General features: G+C 35.4%; 1 protein-coding gene across 3 annotated transcripts in view; it reads right to left on the bottom strand.

Moving 5' to 3' along the window:
- LOC118183632 (anoctamin-7-like) overlaps positions 1–25,569 on the bottom strand; it is a 383,713-nt gene that overhangs the window by 101,396 nt on the left and 256,748 nt on the right. For all 3 annotated transcript variants that reach the window (XM_035353229.2, XM_035353228.2, XM_085813343.1), the window contains 2 exons: positions 24,816–24,984; positions 1,849–2,014 (listed from right to left, as the gene is read on the bottom strand). In XM_035353229.2, coding sequence (XP_035209120.1) covers positions 1,849–2,014; positions 24,816–24,984 — 335 coding nt within the window. The remainder of the gene's footprint in view (positions 1–1,848; positions 2,015–24,815; positions 24,985–25,569) is intronic.

The following is a 25,569-nucleotide window of genomic DNA, read 5'->3' as shown; positions in this document are numbered from 1 at the left end:
GAATTATATAGAATCTGTGGGTTCTCTTTGGTAGTATACACTGTAGACTCTACGTAGAAGACGAAGTAGCGAATACTCACTATGTCTTTTAAGAATAAATACTTTAGAGGAAGGTTTTAAATAACCATTTTATTTAAACTAAATTAAAACAGATGCACGCACTTGGTTCTCACAAATCACCACCACTTGTGGCCAAAGTAAATTTAACAGAAAATAGTATGTAAAATCGCAATGAATTAAAGTTTCATAGCTACATGACTGGCTCCTACTAAATCTAAACCGCTTAATCGACTGCACACAGTAAAGTCTAGCCTAGAATATCAGTATAATCTAAAGTTAAGTAGCTACACCAACTATTCAACTACAGAGCTACTGTCAAACACGCTACATAAATTCAGATGTAACTCTCCTACAACGAGCTCTTAAAATCTGCTACTTAAATACTATTTCTGAACACATTTAGATTTGCATATGCCTCATCTAAATTTGCATTCTGGCAGGAAATTGAAATTAGAAGGGAAAGGAAAGTTTCTTAAAATAAAAATAATTCGTTGGAACAAAATTAGGTCTTTACGAATGTAACAAATCACTAATAAATTAAACTATCTAACGACTGGCTCCTTAGCTTAACTAAACGCTATATCGGCTACACATGGAAAAGTCGGCCCTAGAAATATCAGTATAAACTGAAAGGTGTCTAGCACCGACTAGAGAGCTAAATTCAAACACTCGAAACTCATAAACTCGTAACTAAGTCCGCTACTACTCTTTACGAACTCTTTAAACGCAGCTTAAATATTGCTTCTGAAACATGTTTAGATTAGCATACCTACGTCATACAAATTTTCCGTCAGGAAACTCAAATCAGGAGGAAAAGGAAAGTCAAACTAAAAATAATGGGTTATACTAAAATAAAGTCCTTACAATATCATCGATCTTTTGTAAAGTTTTTCTTGGGATTGTCTATGGTATCACCACGTGTAGTGAAACGTGAAAACTGTTTCACATCTATGTTGAGAGCAAAAGGCAGTGGATGGAATGAATGAAAATTCGTGTCATGGAAAATTAGGGTGGTATTATATAAGACTATGGCAGTGCAGTAAAACAAATGGATCGTATTATACATACGTATTTTTATTTGAAAACATACAATGTCCACGTGCACCACAGATGTACAACATGGGGCTTACAGAAGTAAGTTAAATAAAACATGAAAAGTTTCATGCATAAACAAAATGAACAAAAGCGGACAACAGCAGTCTGGACTTCACGAAAACAGATAACTAATTTATTGCTGCTGGTAATACTGTTCAAAAGTGAAGAGAAGAAAGAGAATCAGAACAAATACAGTACCTTGAGGATACTGTGACAATATCTTTGATCCATTTGAGGGTAAGATAAATATATAGAAATTTTGCAGGAAAAACTGTGTATTTATTCTGTATACCGTGTTTAAAATAAAACAAACCAAATAATAATAAATGGATCGTATATTGAGTGAGATTTCCAAAGGACCAATGCTTCTGTCTATAAAATTTCATTTCTCTATTGCTTACTATTAGCAAGCTACAATGGATTACGCGGTATGCTTTGATTTCCATATTTCCATATTCAGATTCTTATATACCAGTCCTTAATGACCGAATACAGAAAACTTTATTTCGAAGTACATTTTTCATATTAAGATCATTTAATATATTTCCGTTTTAATGGACCTAAACAATAAAACTTAAACTTTGGACGGACCTGAACTTTCTTTTATCGTATCTGTCTTTTAACCTATTTCCATTTTTATGGCCACAAAATTTAATCATGCTTAATAGATAAACTACAAAGATAAATGCTTACCCAGCCAAGCGAAGTAAATCCCTATCTTTTCGCCAAAATATTCCCTGATGTGATCAAGAGGCTGGTACTTATACCATTTGCTCCATCTCGCCCAATAATTGTAAAGGACCTGACGTTTATTCAAATTGTCTGGAGCAACAGGTCGGTCAGGAAGTTGATAAGGTCCCTAAAATATACAAAAGCAAACTATCTTTATAATATAACATATAAAATTAAAGCAAATGAGTAATTTATAGTTTGTTGAAGCAGTTATAAATTACATACAAACATATTTATATATGTAAACAACACATGAAAAGTCTGAAATCTTTCTTCTCTACTAATTAGGGCATTTGTTTCACTCAGTTCACACCATTTTAAGACATCTGTTCGTTAATTTTAGAGATACAGGGCGGCGAAAGAAATATCATTCCATTTATTTTGTTTGATACATATTTATTTATCATCAGAATACTATAAAATGAACATATGCTTAACTGTCTGAGACTGGAAAGTAAGTTTAATGTAGAATATGTCTAAAATTTTCTTTCACTTCCTCTTGCAAGCGGATCTTTGCATTTATTACAACCACGCCTTTCAAAATTGCGTGGCAACTGCACAGTAACAACCTTAAGTTGAATTACATTTGAAGACTTTTTTGAGAACACTGTGATAAGGTCGCATAAAGGTTCTTTGCCTAGGATGAGTGATTCCAGAATGCAATGGTACATTTTTCAGTCCAGTGGAGAAATCCTGATGCAACGAGGTGTCTTTGTTAATGATTCCGGTTGCAGCCTCGAAGGTCACTCCAAATGACAAAAGGATAAAAGAAGTCTTTTATCCTTTTGTCATTTGGATTCGGAACAAAATGATTGGGATTTGTTATATACGAGTGAAGCAGTCTTCCCTCAGGAGTTCAGCGCAGGTAACAACACCGTGAGTTAGTAAAGTTTGGAGCAGCTAGAAAAGAAGGTGTCCTTTTCCTGAGATGAGTCAGGACTTTCCTGCTGGAGCAATGGGCATATTGGCCCGGTAGAACTATCACTCCTCGTGTATAATATTAATAGCGATAGCGCATTCTTCCTGTTAACAAATTTCTGAAATTTATGCGGGATCACTATCTCTCACCTTCGTAACGTTTAGAAGACCAGCACGGCATTACACATAAGCATCTCATAAAGAAATCAAAAACAACATTTGCAGTGTGTGTGTGTACTCCATCTGGCATGAACCAGGGAGTGTGTAGCGGAAAACCTGCTACCTCTTTTAAGTATGCGGGTACGTGATGGGTGCCGCTGATTCTTCTCCGATACAAAGCAAGTGATTTTCTGATTGCTGACACAGTTTGCGAATGGTCTGTTTGCAAGAAGCTCATATTGTACTAAAGTGTGCATGAAAACGTCTTTGCGTCGCCATCAAACTTTCACCTCTTCAGAAAACATTAAAACTTTTCCCTTCTGTTCGACACTCGGACTCTCGTTATCCGCCAGTTTCAAACTGCGCCATCTGCAAATCTGTCATTTTGCGGTCCGCGGCGAGTTGGAGTACGATACTGATTTAATTGAAAAAGGTGAGATATGCAGATTATTTAAGGTATGCGAATGATTTAAGATATGCGGATAGCATGTTCATGTTGTTCGCGAGAGTAATGATACTTCTAAGAATTTAAAAATGGTATATCGAAATACGGATTTTTCTTCTTTTTCTTTGTTTGGTGTGTGTGTTGGACATTATAGTATGCCTCATGTAAGAAGTAGAAACTCCTACTAAACATCTCAGCATTCGATCTTGAGAAAATAATAGCCTACTGGAACTGTGGATTGTCGTACTCTACAATTGCTGCTCGCACTCATCGACATTCAGTGAGAATTTGCAATCCATGAGTCTAGAAGAGCTAATCTGCTGAATTTGAAAAATCCCCTCTCACCAGTGACCAAGAATTCAACCATTTTGTCCTTTTCGCTGTTAGGGATAGTACAACCGATGGGTGTGCTGCATAGCACTGAGTAGCCGCATGGTTACAGCCAAAAACATCGTGGACGAAAACTACGAAGTTTTTGAACCGCTTTATTTTCGACGACGATATTTTGTACCATGATGTTTTCTCTTTGCGATGTTTTCTCCCACGATGTTTTGTAGCACGACGTTTTCGTCCGCGATGTTATCAGTGGAGATCATCCGCATATATGGGCGATGACATCTGAAACTTCATTACCAATCTCCTTGATGCAACAGCACATGAATCAGCGTCTACGATGAGCATTCAACGACGTAAATAGATGCATCATTGGCACGAATTCGTCATTTCTGATGAAGTCGCATTTGATTACAGCACATATAGGTCGCCGTATCCTTGTGAGGAGGCACCGAGGAAAATAAACTGAAAAATTGTATTCTTCATCGTTATATCGACCTAGCAAGTAAGTTGCTAGTATGGGATACCACTGAGTACACATCCCGTTCACCTTTAGTCCGCATACTTGATACTTTAGTCAGCCATCATCACATTATTGAGGTTTTAAAACAAGTAATATATCTTCGGGTGGCCTTAGTTGTTCAGCTCATAACAACAGGACACTGCTAGATGGCACTGTACCTAAGTTATCCTACGATTTCTCAATAAGAAGAGTATTAGATTTCTATTTTGGCCACCATCTTCTCTACGTCTGTTATGACCTGAAAACGTCTGGACAATGGTCGTGGGGGAGATTAGCACGGCAACACAGTATGCCAGACAAATTCTAGCAAAGAACAGAAACTGCATGGAGTGCAATATCCCAAAATGGCATTCCATGCGCAGCCGTATGACAACCGCTACTGTTGCATGATAAGGATGCTCGACATACTAATATCACAAAATGCCATTCCATGCGTAACAGTACGACAACCGCTAATGTTGCATGAGAAGGATGCTCGACATACTAATTCCGACAGGTTCTGCTGCCATTACGACTTATCTCATTTGTTCTGATAGCGATGTCAAACCAAATTCGTCAAATTTATCGTAGCAATAAGTATAGGATTTCATCTGCCGTTGTTGGCATGGGCCTTAGGAACCTCAAAGGTGACAGTACGACTTTGGTCAATACCGTCCATATTTTATCACAGGTGAATCCGGGAAGAAAGTTCTAAGAGTTCTAAGGTCATGTACTTTACTGGTCACACGCCATAAAGAAATTATTCACTTACAAACATTCAGGCCTTCTCCGGAATTCAATCCCAGACCCAGCGATACGGCAGCTAGCAGTGCTTACCAATAGGGCTTAGGGCGACTCTGCATACTCTATCTGAAATTTTATAATTTACCCTTCCATTATAATATATTTGTAAAATACAATATAACGAAGATTCTGTTAATTGCTTTTATTCATGGTCTAGTATTTTTATGGTTTTGTCGTTATGAGTGAGTTTGTACTCTTAATTCTGAAATTTCTTAAAATCTCTATGCCATCAGTGTACAAAAAGAAGTTTACGATAAAAATATCGATTTGATGAATTTAGTCGAATAGCAGAAAGATAAGCTGCTTCCAGCCGACTTTGATAAGATACTAAATGGGAATTTGATGCCTATATCTACACTCAGATTTCTATCCTTCTACATTTCTTTTCTCATTATTAGGGAAACATCTGCTTCAGTAAAAGTTTTTCGAAGAGATTAAGAAAAGATAAAGAGAGATAAGAGAATCAAAGCATGTGAAAAACATGCGCTGGTACTGACAAGTGAAGTAAAGGTATTTTCGCCGAGAAATGTCTTATAGATATCGTCAGAAGATTTCAAAAAATAAACATAATAATTTTATAAAGTTCCGTTTTTATACTGTAGCTCGTTTAACAAAGGTAAAAGTATATTTGTTCTTATTCAAAGATTCAAGTTATGTCGATTTTCGGATCTTCTAAATTAGCGCATAATATCGGAAACAGTGTGTACAAGAAATGGGATTAAGATGAAATCTTCATTTCTGAATATTAGGTTTAGTTTGGTTTGGTTTATGTAATTACGCAAAGCCTTGAAAGTTATCTCCCTCACGAGAGGGATGCCTTCGTGGAGGACTTTCTAAGGGCTCCAGTACACGTTACACATGGGCAAACCACGAAAACGCCCATGCAACCAGTGCGGCATTAGAAGCTAGGAACGAACTGCCAGTGTTCAGGAACTTTGCCGCCCGGCCGCTGTTGGGCTTCTGAATACTAGAAACTAATAATCATGTAACTATTATTAGTAGCCACCAAATGTAGATAAAATGTGTTCAGTGTCCAAAACAAAACAAGCAATAAATATAGTGAAAGTTCGGGTATTTACGAATAATTGGGTTCACGAATGTATTTTTAAAATAAAACACGTCTCGGATGGCAAACAGTGTCTCGAGTTAGGAAAACTAGAGTCAGCAACATATAGTTTTTTTTAAAGTGTTTTGTAGTAACTTCCATTACATAATTAACACTTAATGATTTCTGGAAACACCATTTTAATATTTTCCATTGCTGAAGATGGCAACAAGGGGCTTACAGGACCATATATTCGGTTTGGAGGAAATCATGGGCAGAATGGTTGCAGGCGAGTAACTTTGAGCGCTTAGACTAGAGTCAACCTGGTCCCTACCGCCGACTAGTAGGCGATTTAAGCTTTCACGGTAGGTGGTGGAGGTTTTGTACGATAAAAAAATGATCAAGGAATATCGAAACATGCATGGACTATACATTTTTTACTAATTTCCACTTAAAAATTTCTTTGCAGTTGCGCTATATTAAGTTACTGTGAAAGAGATGGTAGTATAGAAATTTTACTGTTTACAAAGTGGGCAGTAGGTATAAAAATGTTGACTACCTCTGGCTTAAACACTTCGGACATTTTTGGATATTTATGTGGAGTTTGCAAAACTATGGGACAAGAAGTTAACAGTGAAGTGATGGTGAAGTTACTAGAGAAAAGTAAAAACTTGTTGAACGTAGAATAAAAAGCGATTATAGAAGAAAGGACTTAAAAAGAAGACAAACGAAAAAATATCCTTGTTTTCTACTCTATTAGGCTAAATTTGTATAAAATAAGGTATGACGCAAATGTTTCATGTATCGATATCACCTTGACAAAGCAGTAGCAAACTACAGCATAAGCATTTTCAATACCATGTCACACTCTAGAAAAGTTTTAAAATGTAGACAATAACAAATCACACTAGGCAAAATCTTAGTTAAACGCAGGCCCAGTGAGTCTCAATTAAAGTTGAGTGGCACTAAGAGACAAAGAAATGTTAAAGAAGATAATTACTACCAAAGACCTGATGTTTTTGTGGAAAGAATTTCACATCCAAACGATAAAATGTTTTTCGTTACTCTTCACTTATGCTGTCCATTCTCTTCGTACAGGTATTACTGTACCTGTACGAAGCATTGTGTTTATTTTTTCTGTAAGTTTACGAAAAAATTAAGTTTTCACCTACATTATCGGTTTAGCATTGTGTTTATTTTTTCTGTTTCATACTTACTGGTTTCGACTGGTTTTTGGGTTACAAACCTGTGAACGAAATACTGTTGTAAAAATTTGAATAAGCAATCATATGTAGTCCAGGAGCCAATTAATCCATTTTACATTAATTTCTAAGGGGAAAATTTCTTCGGTTTACAAACATATCAGTTGATAAATAGCCTTCAGGAAGGAAGGAATATCGTGAAAAGAGATTTTACTGTACTCAAAAATTATTTTAAAACGCCGTAAAAATATATATCTTTAAATGGTTATAGAGACATTAGGACTTTTTTGAAGCAGGAGACGCGAAAAATGTGCAATGCCCTCGCCGGTACTCGAACCTAGACTTCTCAAATACGCACCGAGTGTGACCGTTACACCACGAAGGCATGCAGAAAGGAGGGAGAATATATCTTATATACTCCCCCTTTTAAAGGGCGAGTGGGAATTAGGGAATCCAATCGCCAAATCCTGATGGTGAGGAATCATAATCAGTTCGGGCGGCACTGTAGAGACATTAGGTTTTTTTTCTTTTTTTTTTTAAAAAAAAAAAAAAAAAAAGCAGGAGACATGAAGAATGTGCAGTGCCCTCGCCGGGACTCGAACCTAGACCTCTACCGTTACACCACAAAGGCGTGCAGAAAGGAAAGAGAAAATACCTTATTAAAGTTAAAAAACAAATTAACGAAAGTACACATATGTGTAGTTATACAAAGAAAGTCAAAAGAATCATTCCATTACAAATACTCACAAAAAACAAATACATGTGAGCATCACATTTTTACTTATCATACATCAAATTGAGCTTTCACTATACAAGTTTCTTTTCGCACATTACAGGTATACTAGCTAAGATTCTTCTGCCATCCAACGCACATAAAGTGCCTGTAACACATCTTTCTGTTATCATATATCCGTCTCCTTCGGACGATTAACTATTTAAAACCCCTTTCTCAACGGCTTAATCACTGCAAGATAAGCACGCAATTTATTTCTTCCTTCCTCAAAAAGTTGTAGATTGCATGTTTTCACCTAATCAGCATCGAACTATAGAACTTGAATGGAAATTCTTTGGAGATAGTTTCTGTGTTTGCAACGGAGTTTTCCCGTCATGTAATATCAACAAAGTGATCAGCGATGATTGGTTGTTGTATATCACATGACAAAACAGAAAAATTTCGGTGACTAGCTGTTCTTTCGGAAATACACTCATGTCAATAAATTAAGGATAATGCAAAATCAAGCAAAGGAAGAGTTAGAAGCAAAACAAATTTGATTTATCTGTAAAGCTTATTTATTAAACAAAAGGTCAAGAGCAAAGAAAGATGCTATATGTTTGATATTATTAAAAAAATTAGCGATTTTTTCTCTTTGGAGCAAATTACAAAAAAAACCTATTTACAAAAAAACCTATTTACAAAAAAACAATATTACATGGTTGGTATAATTGTTAATACATTGTATGTCTCCCAGACGATGCAATACAGTCCGTACAACGCCTAGGCATGCTGAGTATCAAATTATCAATCTGATCTTGGGGGATATTACACCACTCAAAAAGCAATGCTCTCCGAAGTTCCGATAGACATGTACGAGGAGGTTGACGGGCTGCAACTCGTCGGCCAAGCATGTCCCACACGTGCTCTACTGGATTCAAGTCCGGTGAGAATGCTGGCCAGTCCATACGGGTGATATCCTCCGATTGAAGGCATTCGCTTACGATGTTTGCACGGTGAGGACGGGCGTTGTCATCCATAAACACAAATTGTGCGCCCATGCCGCCCCGAAACAAACGTACATGTTGTTCCAGTATGACGTCTCGATAGATTTGACTTGTCATGGTTCCAATTTGAACATGCAGGTCAGTTCTGGAACCCAGAATAATTCCACCCAAAACGAGCACTCCTGCACCACCGTAACGGTGTCGTTCAATGATGTTTTCTTGGTGGTAACGGATACCCGGAGCTCTCCATATGAACCTCCGGCGAGAATCAGACTGCAAGCTAAACCTGGACTCGTCGGAAAACATCACACAAGCCCACTGTTGCGGTGTCCACAATGCATGCTCTCTACTCCAGGCTAACTGCAGGCGAAAGTGAGTTGCAGTAAGTGGAACGCATCTGACAGGTCTACGAGCATATATACCAATCTGCCCTAAGCGTCTGTACACGGTCTGCCTTGAAATTGTCGTACCAGCGGCTGAAGAAAGCTGACAAGACAGGTCTGAGGCTGTGCTCCGCCTGTTTCTTTTGGCAGTAACTGCCAAATACTGGTCCTCATTCGGCGTTGTAACTCTGGAGCGACCTGTGCTGTAACGTCTACTCGCATTAATATCATCTTGGAATCGTTGCCAAAGCCTGGAGATGACACTCTGGGCAATTCCAAGTTCGTTTGATACTTCCAGTTGGGTACGCCCACATTCCAGACGGCCGATAATTCTACCACGGAAAAAATCATCCAAATGCGGCCTTTGTGTCATAACTATTCGGTTATTGCACTGAAATGCTTATAAGGTGCCTGCGAACAATTTTACTTCTTTGCCTGTATTCCTTATATATCACTCTCGTCATTGTGACGTACCATCGGTGTCATCTGGTTACTTCCTGAAATTTTCATATGATTCTTGAAGATGTGTGTAGTGATTTTACAGGTGATGTATTAATTTTAGAGTTCGATTTCCGTGTGACTCCGAATTATCCTTAATTTATAGACATGAGTGTATTTTAAATCAGTGATACAGCACTAATCTAGCACTTCCTTACCTGGCATCCAAATTCGTCAGACCTTTACGGATTTTATTTTCTTTAAGGGCGGATAAAAACACTATTTTTAAGCCGCCATTGCCATCCGACCATTGTTATCTCAAAATCCATATTTTTACGATCACCGCATCAATGATATTCGATATCACTTTATGTGGATTGAAATGGACTATAGACTGTATGTGCGTCACAAATGAATCAATAGTTAATGATAAGAAACTTCAATAGTTAGGCTTTAGGATTGCAGAATATGGCAGTACACAGGAGTTGGAAATGATGTACATAATAATATGACATACCGGTGTTTTGAAAATGTTAAAATCTTGAAACTCATAAAAATTTTACTTCTCACTAATAATAATTTCCAGCTCACTCATTTATTAACTACTACTCAACAACTCATGCAAAAGCTTAAGGAAGGTTTTAAACAACAATGTAAAAAAGTAACCATTGTTGCCAACCTAATTAAAGTTACTAAATTTCTGCTAACAAACGCAAAAAAAAATAAAAAAAAAAAAATAAAAAAATAAAAAATAAAAAATAAAATGTTGTGAAAATTTAAATACAAAAATTTGAATTTAAATAAAAAAATTAAATAAAAAATTGAAATAAAAAATTGAAAAAAAATTATCTACACGCTTCAAGAACATTTGAGTTAATGCCTCTTCGAGCTAAATATATTTAAAAACAACATATCTTTAGAACTTCTGATAGATAATCTCGCGCGCTGTAGATAAAAATCTTACAGTTCCGTACAGTGTTGCCACTGCTCCCTTTGAAATCGTTGAGTTTTTAAATCAAAAATCCGTTAAAGTTTTACAAACTATGAAATAAACAATAAAACAAATTCGAAATTCAAAATTAGGGTTTCCAGATACCCATAATGGTGTTGAGATTACGTGATTCAACATTTGATGTCTCTAGGTACCGTTATTTTTTCACAGGGCGAGAAACATACATACATTCATGCAGATTCTTCATTATTTAATTTCTTTAAATATAATACAAGGTGATAATATTGGGTGGCAACCATTTGAAATGTGATTCAACCGTTTTAGTTATTCGACAGCAAAACGCCTTTTCGATACTAACACCCACACCTTTGGGGCTAATAAAATTAATAATACATAAATGAAAACAATTCCATTAATTAATATAATTACCTATTAAATTTTTAAGTCCATTAAATTTAAAGAGCTTCAAAATTCAATAGCAACAGCTTCATAAAGTAAAATATTCAATAGCTTTTTATATTCGAACGTGCGATAAACCGGCAGGAAAAGAAATGATTAAACCAATAACCAATTCTATTGGTGGCATCTAAAAGGTAAATAGTTAAAAAAGGTAGATCGCATATTACTGTATAACCTAGATATGCACTGATATGATCTACATTCCAGACATATACTTAAAAAAAGCTGCTTCGAAGGAATCTTCAGGTGTAAAATTATGCAAGTTTGTAATTTACATATAGCCGTGCTCATTTCCTGGATCACCGAACTCGTCATTATTTTTCCAAATGGTATGTAATTGTAAAAATTAAATAATGATAGATATAACAAATACTATAATCTGAATATTTCAAATTAGATTCGTTCTTTGAAAAGTTTACTATTAAAGTTTCGAAATAGTATTAAAAAATACATAAAAAGCTAAAAATTACCAAAATCATAAGTTTAAAGAAAACTGCAATCTGATCTTGGTTTGCAGTAATAATTTTAAGTTTAGCAGTTACGATAGCTCTATTTAGAAGTTTTCTAGAAATTTAAGATATAGTAATCTTTTAATGAAAACAAGCTGCTCAAAATGGCATAGCTAAAAAAACGACTCTGATATCTTGTCGTTGTTGTTGTTTCAAATGGTGTGACACGTGACACATGCAACTTAATGCATTCGTCGGGAATGCCCAACATCTAGCGAGGTGTCATCACCCACAACGTTACACAGGATACACCACAGGGATGACCGATTTTAGATCGACGAAAATGGGAATGTTCCATCCTAGGTTTGATCAGGAATTCCTTGGGAGACATATTTGAGAGTTTCCCACCCATGTTTCCACCATCAAACCTCTCGAGAGGACTTTTGTATTGCTGGTACTTTAAGTGCCCTCATGGCGCACAGACATTATTATGCACTTACAAACATTCAAGTCTTCTACAGGATTCGAGCCTAGCCCTTATGATACGGCAGCCAGAAGAGCTCGCTAACCGCTATATTGAATAGGAAGGTCACTTTGTTATTATATCATTATAAATTAACGCCATATGGAAAGATGTGCTCTTGTTCAAATTGTACGAAAACCTGCAACAAATACTTCGCTCAAATAGCTATATTTTCTCAGTCGCCAATGTACCAAATCCATGCAGCAATAACAATTTGAAGAATTTTAGATGTTGTAAACAATTAACAACTTGAAAATTTTGTAACATAATAATTATAATAATAATACTAAAAATCCAAAAGCCTTTCAGAATGTAACGATCGCCCAAAAGGATTTGTTAAGGTCTTTTACGCTTTCGCTGAGGTCGTAGTCTACCAGCCTGCTGTTGCATTCACTCCTTCTAGCTTAAGCTCCATTTTCTTCGCACTTACGTTATATACAGTTCAACAACAAAATTACAAAAAATTCAAAAGCAGCATAACAGAATATGTTTAGAATTCTCGATGCAGCGTTAAGTGTTAGCATAGGTTTTCCTACTTTTTTTTTCAGTCTTTTCTCAGTTCATCATATCAGTGTTTAGTTTTCTTAGTAAGATGGCTTGCAGAACTTTTGCTACTTTTATTATTAACCTTTTCTGTGTTAACATTATTTATTAAATATCAAATTCTTCGTACTTACACAATATAAAATTCAATTACTCAAGAAAACTACAAAATATTTAAAAACAGCATATCTAGAATTTCCGACAGACAGCTGGAGATACAAATGTTTTATTCCGTTCAGTGTTGCTACTGCTCGCTTTCAAATAGTTGAGTCTGTTAATCAGAAATCAAACTATTACAAAATATGAAATATAAAAGCCGAAATTCAAAATTTAGGCTTCTAGGTGCATATATTCGCGTGGAAGACTTCGTTATTCAAAATTTGATAGCTCTAAGTACCGTCGTTTTTTCACAATGCGAGGCAATTTGATAAAGGCAATCAGACACTACATACTCTCTCACACACACAAAATCTTCCTTAATTAATTTCTTTAAAGGTATTTTATACAGCGACAGTTTGAAAAGTGAATCGCCGTTTACAGTGCATCACGCAACCCGTTTCGAGGTTCATAGCCCGTTTAAGTTAACGCCCTTTGGGCTATAAAAACTCAAATGAAAAGAAGCACGCCTATGTAAAATTTACAACTAAGCTAAAATAATAATAATAACTTTAGGTAGGCGTACATTTTGATTAAAATTCAGTATATTCTTAGAGTGACTAAAGCCATTTCTTTCTTATTCATTCCAAGACGGATATTCCGTTTCATATCTATTAATTCGGTTACAACCGAAAACATCGCGGACGAAAATGTCGCGGAGAAAATAACGCAAGGAGAAAACATCGTGGTACAAAACATCACGGGAGAAAACATCACAGATCTATAATATCGTGGTACAAAATATCGCGGTCGAAAATAAAGCGGTTCAAAAACTTCGCAGTTTAAAAACATCGTAGCGAAAATATCGTGGTAAAAAGTAAAGTACCTACAAAACGACACTTTAAGAATAAACGGAAACAAAATATGTAATTTTCATTAAAACAATATCAAATTAACAACTGTGAAAGAAAATAATTTGACCACTAACCAAGCAATTTTATCAAGGTAACCTCATGCAGTTATTTATCTTCCTTTTTTAAGCATTTTTAGACTGTATTTATCATGAAAAATTATCAGTTTATAAAAAAAGCTTAATTTATTAATGACCTTTGTTAATTAACTATATAAATTTAAAATTCTATTAAGCTTTTCAGTTTCATTAATTTTCTACTCACTTTCAATTTTTAAATGCTTAATTTTCCTTCTTATTTTTTCAGCAAAAATTTGTTAATTCGCTCAAATACATGAAATATAGGAGTAAAAGAATCCTTCTTTCTTTCTTGTGCTCTACGATCTTTATACGAACATGCATTTATAACTTTCAAATTTTGAAAACGCATGTGTGCGATATTATCGTCATGCGATGATTTGTAGGTACTTTATTTTTTACCACAATATTTAACGACGATGTTTTTAAACTGCGAAGCTTTTGAACCGCTTTATTTTCGACCACGATGTTAGAGCTTCGATGTTTTCTCCCACGATGTTTTGTACCACGACGTTTTCTCCTTGCGTTGTTTTCGTCCGCGACGTTTTCGTCCGCGATGTTTTCGGCGGACACCATTAATTCCTCCCCCCCCTTTTTTGAAAAAAAAAATTGGTAGGGTAGGCATCTGAACAAAAGTGTCTGATCGCGAATTAGGATCTGAGTTATTGCTCGCTCTTGAACTAAGCCATTTCTTCTTATTCATTTAGGGATCGATATTCCGTTTCATTAGTCTATTAATTCCTCCCATTTTGCAAAAATATTTTTGCTTTTTTGTGGGGGGCGCTTCTGAGGAAGAGATTGATTATTGATTGCCTTTATCAAACTAGTATATTCAAAATCTACTCCAGATTATGGCTGCTTTTCTTGTCTAAATAAAATTTTACTTGTGCCTAAATGAAATTAAAATAGTATGTAAATTCAGCTAAATTAAATCGTGTAATAAATAACATTTTTCAGATACTCTATTTCCACAAAAACGGAAAGAAATTTTAACAATTGAAGAGGATAAATATAGTCAGATAAACCAAATTTAACTGCCAAACGAAAGGCTGCAAGTGGTTCTTAAAATTTAGAAACTTATATTTTACCGTAGACGTTCAGGAAAATTTGTTTGATTCTTCTATTAAAATTCAAACCTCGAAGGAAGCTTATAAAAATCTTTGATATGCGACTCCCAAAGAAACATTTCTGTCATAAAAGAAGTAGAATATCAATGCTCGCCACATTTCATCGCAGATATAAATAATGCATTCCGAAGGGATATCTAACGTCTAGCACCACTTCTGCTGTCTATGAATAATGAATGGCTTTGCTGAACTCCGATGCTGCTATGTCATAATTTCTTTTTCTCTTGCAGCGGATCATGTACTCTGATGCTCTGCAAATAGATTCCGCTCACACAGCAATAAAGACATCTTAGGATTTGTTACATTTCTCCTCCTCAAGCTTTATTGATCTCTCTTTCTTTACGCGTATATCAAAACAAAAACTCAAAAACTCTCTTTGAGTATATATAATAACAGAAAGAATATCGAAGGGGAAAAAATATGGTTATTTCGCATAGGAAAATATATATTTTTCCGGTACTGAAGAGTATCAGAAAAAGTCGCATACATTAGAATTTTTATGATAAATGTAGTATATTCTTATACTCTGATTTTAAAGAAACTACAAAAGAAGAGTAAAAAGGATGAATGCAAAATAACACTTCTGAATCATTATGTTCTGATCTGTTGCTTATAATAGAAAAGAGTCATCAGTATTTGTCTTAAAAGGAAACACGAAAAATGAACAATGCTCTGGAAGGACCTCTTATTCGAACTCCGCACTTCCTTTGCCAGCCGGATAGGCTTCTAACTACACCATGAATGCATGAGGAACATTCTTTGTATACAAGAAATACAAGGAAAACATTCCTTGCATTTTCTTCCACTTAAAGGGTGACTGGGAAGAAGTCACAAGACCCAGATGGTAACGAATTATCGTCCATTACACATTAGTTTCGCACCACTTTTATATTCACGAAATTTATTTCGGAAAAGGAAACATGAAAAATCAGCATTGACCTCGCCGGAATGCATATGAGCAAAGTGTACACTGCTAAGACAACCGTTTGAAACTAGTCACTGGCAGACCACGTAAACATCATCATTAACTCCATCACATTGCTGGCAGTTTGTATTATTTTGATATATACATAATATGTTACATAGTATGATGGTAGAATCTACTACAAACAGCTGGCCAAAAATGTTTCAATTGCTTCATGAAAAGATGCACAGCAAATCGATTTATTCGAAACGTTTCAGTTTGAGTTATGGAGCTCACGATGAACAGAATTTCTTAGTAACAGCACTTCAAAATAATCCTAGCGATATCTGTATGTAAACTAACGGTACAGCAGTCAGAGTCACCAAGCGCTATCCGGTTGAGAGAGACTGATTAATTTTGTTATAGTATATCAGGATTCTTTATATATATTATCCATCATATGTGTACCGAGATAAAAAAAATCGTTCTACTCACGTGTCTAAAGACTGGACCAAAGTCCACTGCAGTCCATCTAAAATCTTCAACAAGAATCCTTTGCACTATAACGTCTTCAGTTATTTTTCAGTTGCGAGAATTCTGAAGATGACCTTCACCAATGTCCAGCCGCTTTACCATTCGTTTTCGCACCATTATGTTCAGAAAGGGAAGCTTAATTGGAAAGTCATCTTGGTAAGTATTTCTAGTGAGCATGAGTACTTCTCATCCAAGACAGTTCCTTCACATCAAACTGCAGCCTTTGCATATCAGCAAAGGCTGCAATTTGATGCACTCCCTGTGTAGCTAATAATGGATCACGTTACGATTTCGTTCCTTGGATTCCCAAGGAATTTTCTCAGCCTTGTAAAAAGTCAGAGAAGCCGAAAATGGGATGAATTCACTAATCGAGCACTGCACTGAGATTTATTCACCAGCGACAGGACAGCAGAATGTGTTCCGGAATGCCCTAAACATCTCGAACAAAATTATGAAGCACAGCGGTCAACTAGGCTTATGACTTTTTGGTCATACTCTGCGAGGTCTCAGCTCCTTCCGCACTGCAAAATTCCTCGGTTCCAAACCCACTTTCGAACCCCGGAATGATAATACAAAAAAAAAAAAAAAAAAAAAAAAAAAAAAAAAAAAAACTCGCTATAAGATTGGTAATGTGCAAACGTTTTCTTTGTAAATAATCTTTTCATACACCAGCACTATAACAGTATAAATACCATAAAACTTATTTAACAAACCTCATAAAGGTAAAAGCACCATCTCTTTTTATGCGAGTTGTTACAGTACTCAAGCAAATTGTGCGTAACCAGTTAGTTTTCAGCATGAAATTCTTGTCTTTCATCACAAAGACATTCTCTCATTATTACTTTCGGATTCCTAATTTATTTAGAACACGTTTTAAAACACGTAAACAATCACAGGATTATTTTCAAAAGCCTGCTGAATATTCACAATGATTTTTAATTCATTTAATGTTTGTGCCAAAAACATTTATAAAGTCTGGTATATTTTGCAATCATTCAAATAGTGTTCACAGTCTTGGTAGACGTTAAGCGCATTATCGCGAAGTCTAAAATAAGATCTGAAACTTAAGAAGGATGTAAAATACACTTTTATTTAAAACTAAGAACAGAAGGCACACCTGGTGCTTACGAATCAGCTTTAGCGGAATTTTGAATAATCTCATTCGTAATATTTATTAGAATATCGAAAACAAACTATGACAATTCCTTCCTGTAAAGACATTAATGCATTTTCGAATGCCGTAGATTAGATGAATTGCGGTGAATTTATATTCCTAGTCATCATAGTTATTTAACACGATCAGAAGTAACATAATTATCAACTATATGCAAATAAAATTCCTACAAATATCCTTTCATGAAGACTTTAAAACAAATTATAATTAATTGTAAATCAAACAGCCTGGATTCTTCAGCATTAAGAAGCCGAAAGATTAATCTTGCTTAATATTCAAGAATTATCTTACACAACTTAGCTCGTGAGATAATTAGAATGAGCAATAATTATCGGTGCGTTAAGTTTAAGCAGTTTATCTCTTTTGAATAAGATCAACCACCATTAACATGAAAAATTGATGAAGAACAAACTTTAAGTGCGCATCAGGAAAGAACTAATTTATTTTATGAAGTCCTCTCAACGTTCGAATAAAATGGGTAAACATTAAAAGCACCGCTGCGTACTTGAATATTTAAATTATTAGCTATTCGAGGATTTTAATAAATCTGTTACTTGCAGACACGAAAGTTTACTTCGCAATTCGTCTAAAATGAATTAAAAGTAACAATACTGCGATCTATCCCATTTATGAATGAATGAATTCATAAAATCCATAGATACAGCAAGGAAGGTCAGTAAATCCTTTGATTATGATGCATAGAAAGCAAACTTTTATGGATGAAATGCAATTTTTAAGAAGCTACTCAAAGAATATTTCATAACTTCTTAAACATGGATCATATACCTGTAGAGTCATTAGGTTATTTTGAAGAAGGAGACATGAAAAATGTACAATGCCCTTGCCGAAACTCGAATCCGGACCTCTCGAATACGAGCCGAGTGTGCTAAGCGTTATACCACGAAGGCATGCTGAAAGGAGGGAGAAAATAACTTGTCCTTGCTTCAGTAGTCCATATGGTAAAATTGAAAACTTATATATCTTACCCAGACCTTTCGCCGTCCGTTAATTGATTGATGATTGGCGCATTGTCATCGCAATGAAAAACTTCAGTTATAACAACTTCATTTAATACCACTTCTCCATATACCTTTACAAAAATCCATTAATTTGAAAATTTCATATTTGTTTTGCAATATCCGAAAACCTTCAAATTCACGGCTATCATTTTCGTTATCCTCACCTTACCCAAACTTTATCTTCACAAGCGTTGATCGTGGACATATGCTTCTAGTTATAAAAATGTTTCAATTTAACCATGTATTAATTAACCATATATTATATATTATTAAACCATATACTTATCTGACTTTATATTAAATTAACCATATATATGTATGTCTCTTGGTATTTTTAAATTTCTATAAAATACGAAATCTAACTTTTTAGACTGTCCCTGCGATGATACTAATAGACAGCACAAGACTGATGCTGCGTAGAATGTTCATCTTCCTACGTAGTTCCACACATGATGAGGCAACTGCTCAGGCGCCTGTTCATACGAATGAGCTCACCTTAAGCCCCTATCATATATGCTTTCGCTAGGCGGGTCTGGACGTCGAAAGGGACATTTCACAGAAGCCGCTCATTTCACGAAACCTCCATAGCTAGGTTACCATTTTCACTTACTCAAGACACTTGAACGCCAAGCAGTAATCGATTATCGCTCAGATTGGGATCACGTGATCCTTCAGAAGCAGAACTTTCAGATAAACAGGAGGTAATATAAAAAGTACTTGTAACACAATATTGTAATAAACTGTATTAATATTCAGTAAGTTCCCTCCGGGTCAAATCGTTTGAGAATAACATAAAAAAAACACTGATGCTGCGTAGGACTCAGTTAAAAATCTGAGAAACTTCGAAATAGAGAAAATAATTTTGACAGCACACCAACACAATTAAAAAAAGTACTTAAAATAGTACCTTGGAGCAGGTTATTACAGTTTATAAAGTTCACAAGTGGAATCGTTTTGAACATATTCGCAGAATGTAAAAGTTCATTAAATTTATGCAGCATGAGGAACTTTTAGTTGACAAATACCTAGACCGCAGGAAGAAGTGCCACAGCATACTTTTTTTAAACTTAAGATATTGATGTTTATCTTTAATTAGAAATCTTTGGAAAGCCAGAAGATCAGTTGGTGGAGATTTTATGTGATTATCCTCAGTTAAGGGACATGAGAAAATGTAATGATACGGAGTTCCCTCTTCTTCACATTTGCAGATGTCGGAGTTTGCCATATTTCTTGCGAAAAAAATATGTGGAAAAGGAGCCGTGTAATATTATATAGTAATTTAATAAAGGATTCGAGTACACAGATGTGAAGCTTACATCCGGAATTAAATTATATGTACATCTTCTCTGTGAAGCATTATTCCACAAACTTTGCAAATATTTTGAAGTAAGTTGTTTTAGCTGCTATTTGAAATTTGAACGAGCCCATGAAAGGATGAATTTCAACAGCATCTTGATTAAGAGCTGCTTCCTTGGTTAATTTGCTTGCCAGATAATTATTAAAATGGTCACTATGTCCTTTGATCCATGGAATTTGAATTTTGCTGTTTAGAATTAAAGCAAAAAGAGAGTTTACGTAGGAAACTATTGTAGAAGATGAGGTATTCTTAATCGCTAAAACAGCTGTTTGGATCGATATAAACACTGGTGCATAATCGACACTTTACAGCATCGACACAAGCATAGGAATGACTGCGTAAAATCGACCCTGGCGAATTTGCGAATAATCGACATCGGTACAAAATTGAAGCAAGCATACGACTGACGTTGTGTAGAATCGACACCAGAATAGGAGTTTTCACAGGCATACGATTGTTGTTGTTGTTGTCGTGTCTATATTACATGGAACGATGGTTGCCAGAGCCTACTCCGAAGAGAGGTCAGGCATAGGATTGATATGATCGACTTAAATATTGGGCACTGGTGCACGGTCGATAAAACCACTAGAATGACTGCGCGTAGAATCGACAAAGGCACACGAATGACGTTGCGCGAAATCGATGCCGACGCAGAAACGACTCAGGCGTAGGACTAACGTTGTGTAAAATCAAACTGGTACAGGATTGATACAGGCTTAGAAACATAGGCATAGAACTGACACCGGCACACGACTGTCACAAGCATGGGATTGACGCTGCATAGAATCTACAACAGCAGAAGATCGACACAGGCCTTGTAATGAGGCTGTGTAGAATCGAGAGTGGCATAGAATGATGCAACGTAGATTCGATACCAGTACAGAACTGATATTCGCGTACAATCAAGAATGGCAAAATGCAAGCAAGACTTCTAATTAAAAATGGTAAATAATCTAGAGGGAAGGAAACTGATTAAATTATTACTTTTAGGTTCCAGCATAGCATCAAAACTGGTTTTTGAACTGAAATGTTGGCCATGAGTTGCGTTCAAGCAGAACAGTGTACACATATCTGAGGTGAAGCTGTATATTTGATCTAATTATATTGTGAAAAGCTAAGCTGAAAATTTTAAATTACAGTCTAACACCTCGTACAACTTAACGTTTAAGTTAAAAATTAAATTGAAATTAAAAATACACAGAAAGCGTGACTTTTTAAAAATTTCAATTATGAAATTCTTTGTCGAGCGGCAACACACTGTAAATCAAAATTTCACGAAGTTCGCTTATAACTTGAAAATTCAAAATTCCGGCTTCCAGCTGCACATATCTAAGTGTTTAGATCCCAGTGGTTTCAAAGGCCAACCTTTTTATCAGCAGTTCGAAGAAAATACATACATAACAGAGGCTTCACACACGTGCCCTGAAGCAAACAGGACTTTCAAATGGCAATAGACTTTATTTACTAGGACATGTTATTGAAAACTGTAGACAGCTCTTCGAGGGTTTACTTGAATTTTGTTAATGAAAAATATCTGGTATGGACACCACATGTTTTCCTTGTACGGCCTATTAAATTGTACACATCTTTTGCTGCATTTCATTTAAACTTATTTCCTACAATTTCATTAGACATATATTTCCCATTCAATCAAGTAAGTTCTCACGTCGCAGCACGGGGAAAAAAAAAACTACAAATACCGTTAAAAACAGTTAATTTTTTTTAAATATAATTAAAGTTACAGTTTCCAGGCAAAAACAAGCAATTTGGCTAGAGGGTAGGAAGACAGATTTTTCGGCGCACAAAACTGAAAATTTACTTTTGGTCCCACTCGGTAAGAAACACTGAAGTTGGTGCACAAACTGACTGAATCCACCTTGCTAACAACTCCTCGCTTCGCTTCCTCGTTTAAACTGCCTGCGACTAAATTTTTTAGAATTAATGTACATCAACAGTGTTCTGAAAGTGAATGAACCAGATCAAAAGCTGCGCAATCAGTTTAGTGAGAAACTCACAGAGAGTGCAAAAACTGATAAAATCGAAAACTTGGCGTTCGAGTGTTAATGCGAGCTCAGACTTTGATGGTTAACACTCAGATGCACATCTTTGGTCTCAACCTCACAAACGATTGCAACAAAATTGCATTGTTACTTATCTAATCAAGGGCTAAATATTATCAACTAACTCCAACTCAAGGTAGGTTTGATACTATTAAAGGTAGCAGTTTTGTTTCTCCCTTCGCCATCTTCTATCCTGTCCTCCTGGATTTACTGTACTGCGCTCATTCTACTCGAAACGCCCTTCTATTGGACACGAAGTTCTGACAGCCAGAACACAGCATGAACGTTTCATTTTAATCTCGGCATACAGCGGAAGATGGAGCTAGTTGATTATATTAAGTCCTTGATTAGATAATTAATTTGTTACAATCGTTTGCGAGGTTGAGACCTAGCGAACCAAAGATGTGCATCTGAGTGTTTGCCTTCAAAGTCTGAACTCGAATTAACACTCGAACGCCAAGTTTTCGGTTTTATCCGTTTTGTGCACCCTCTGTGAGTTTTTCACTAAACTGATTGCACAATTTTTGGTCTCTTTCATTCGATCTCCCACACTATTGGAATTCTAATATTCCACTTTTCTGCCTCTCAAGAGTGGAATGCGACCCTATGTTCTATGGTAATTATTGCTCATCTGGATGAGTACTATCACCTCTCTTAATTTGTAAAAACAATTTAGAATCACCTTGTATATAATATACATCAATGGCGATAATGACTTAATTACTTAGTTTGTTGGTTGCACTTTCGCTTTTAATTACTCCCTTTTAATAATTCAGTTTTAAATATGCTAATGAGTAAATATATTTCAATAGAATTCTAACTTAGCTATTTAAAGCAGATAATATATTCAATAACCTACTTGAAAATAAATTGATTAATATATATATATATATATATATTTATATGTTGGTGCGGCTGATTGCAACCAAAAAGGCAGGTGCCCAACTGCATGTTATTGTAGTGTCATATACAAAATTTCAAAGTCCTGAGGCTATTCCTTTTTCAGTCATGCGAGATACATACATAAGTACGTATGTACTTACTTACTCGCGAAAAAAACTCTTCTGAATCTATTTAAAATCTGTTTTACAATTCGTTTTGGAAAAAAGAGCCCTTTATTCTATCCGTCCGTACAAATGTCACGGAAAAACATCGTTCAAATGGATTCCAGAGTCGTCAAAATGGATATTTTAGTTGAAATATGGTACCCGAATTTTTTCACGATTTCAATACTTTCTTTATTTCTTAAAGGAAGTGAAAAATTCAGCTCAAAGAAAATGACTAATATATTTCATTTACATTTAATGTGAACGTCCTTACTGGAGGTTAAAAACTGCATCAGTGTGTTACCATTAAAAACAATAAAAATTCCTCTCAAGAATCAAGTGTGTTTTAATGGGGGTTACACCCATAAAATTCGAAACTTCGAAACAGTTTTCTAGTCATCGACTACAAATTTATTGCTTAAAATTTTCGTAGCCATTTCAAGAAATACCATATTGATACAGGTTCAGAATAGCAATCCATATATCCAAATCTAAAGCTGCTGATAAACGTCATTTCAGTCTCCCAGAATAACAAACATGTTTTTGAAATTCACCACCATCTTTCTTAAGGCAGGTATTGCATTCTTGTATGGCGAAGCACCCATGTGATATATCAGTTTTATCGATTCATTTATTCATCGAAATCGGAAGAAGAGAGGCAACAAAAACTTCCTTTCATCTTGTTATTGATTTCGGTTCTCAGCAGATTGCAAGATGGCAGGAAATGCTTTTGAGGTATATCGGTTTCAATACTATATTATCAAGTAACGAAAAAACTGATGCAACAGAACACATCTCGCATTTTCTATTTCTACAATCTCGTCCATACGGAAATTCTCGAAAAAGTTTTCTCTGAATTTAAAATACAAGCTACTCGTGCGCCTGGTCGTTTAAAATAATTTTTATAAGAAAGGAGAAAACATAAAATGATTAGAAGTCGGGTTACTCCAAATATAGCTGCAAGTTCACCACAAGATCCATTTTTCAAAGAAAAAGCTCCAACACTACTACTATACGCCAAAAAAGCTCGGTGTGTCTCTAAACTACAAGACAAGTTCCAGGAAATCCTACACATAGAAAAGTGCAAGAGAGAAGTAATCGCTTAAGTAAGTAATTATTAACGGTGCAGCAATCTACTAGGCACGGTGGAAGGAAATCTATTCCAACAAAATTCGTATACTCGAGCGTTCTAGATGCTTCAGAGGAACAGACTTTTGGCCTTTACCTATGCCAAAGAGTTAAATGTTTACTTTATGCCAACCTGCTATAAGAACTCATTAGTCACAGCGAAGGAAACACGAACCGACACTGAGTCGACGAGTTTGTTCAGTCATTGCTGAAGGAGCAACTTTACTTTCCCTGACTGTCTACGGCTTAAAACCTGTTCAACAGGGCCGATCAGAGTTAATTAATTTTACCCCTCAAAACTGTAATAATAATGACGGCTACATCATCGCGTGAAAGCTTCTACAACTTCTTAAGATCAGCTAGTAGTTTTCATAACAAGCAATTTCAATTATTTATGCACCTTTAGAAGTTACAATGTATTATTCTGTATATTCCTGTTTTAAAAACTATGCAAGCTTAGCAACTAACTTCCAAGAATCGCATATTGTTTATGTGCGCATTCCTGCATTTGGGCATTGATATTAACTTTAATATTTATGTTTAAGAAATGAAATTAAATTCTACATTACATATGAAGAATTTTCAGAAAATGAATGAAACGAAGATTTTGAAGGAACTTACGTCATGAAGGGGAAACGCAGCAGTGTAAGCTCCTTCTTCTGTTAACCTATCGATACCAATTTGTGCTCTTCGACGTTTACCGTAAGCTGCGGTCTGCAAAATAGCATGCACGATACGAATTCTCTGGGTACGGCTGAAGTATTCATCTTGATTATCACTGCCCAAGAATCTAAAATAGAAAAAAAAATATTATTTAATCCAAAGTTTCCTGCATCTTTTAGTTACATAACCCACACGCATGTAGTCAGGATACATCGCGACCCACATACTTATGGATATAGATACAGTTTCCTGTCTTTCATGTAAATAAAAGTTTAAAAAAATTATAAAATAAATTTTTATTTGAAACTCATAAAATAATTAAACAACTAAAAGGAGAAGGGCTACATGTAAAAGTATCTCGGAGAAAACAATGCAAGGGGTAAATTTCGTCGTATAAGACATCGTGTGAGAAAAGAAAGCAAGACGGAAACATCACAGTTCATAAAAGATCACAAAAAAGTTCTAAAATATCATCTACTTTCTTTAATATTAAACCAGTTCTACTGAAATAATCCGTTCTACTAAACGAATGTACACATTTTCAGTTTATTTAAGAACATATCAAAGGTACCAGGTTTTTGTGATAGATAAAGTAACTGCTATCTGAGTTAGTAAAGTAAACTTCTGCACAAATACGCAAATCCTATCACTGGCGGAAAAAATAAATAGAAAAATCCTCCACTTCAATCCCTTAAGTAGAATGTAATAAGTA

This window comes from Stegodyphus dumicola, chromosome 3, assembly GCF_044657685.1.
Source record: "Stegodyphus dumicola isolate Sdum_Otavi_A_Nest chromosome 3, ASM4465768v1".
NCBI classification, from domain to species: domain Eukaryota; kingdom Metazoa; phylum Arthropoda; class Arachnida; order Araneae; family Eresidae; genus Stegodyphus; species Stegodyphus dumicola.
The sequence above is the reverse complement of the archived record's forward strand: the minus strand, read 5'-3'. Positions and strand labels throughout refer to the sequence as shown.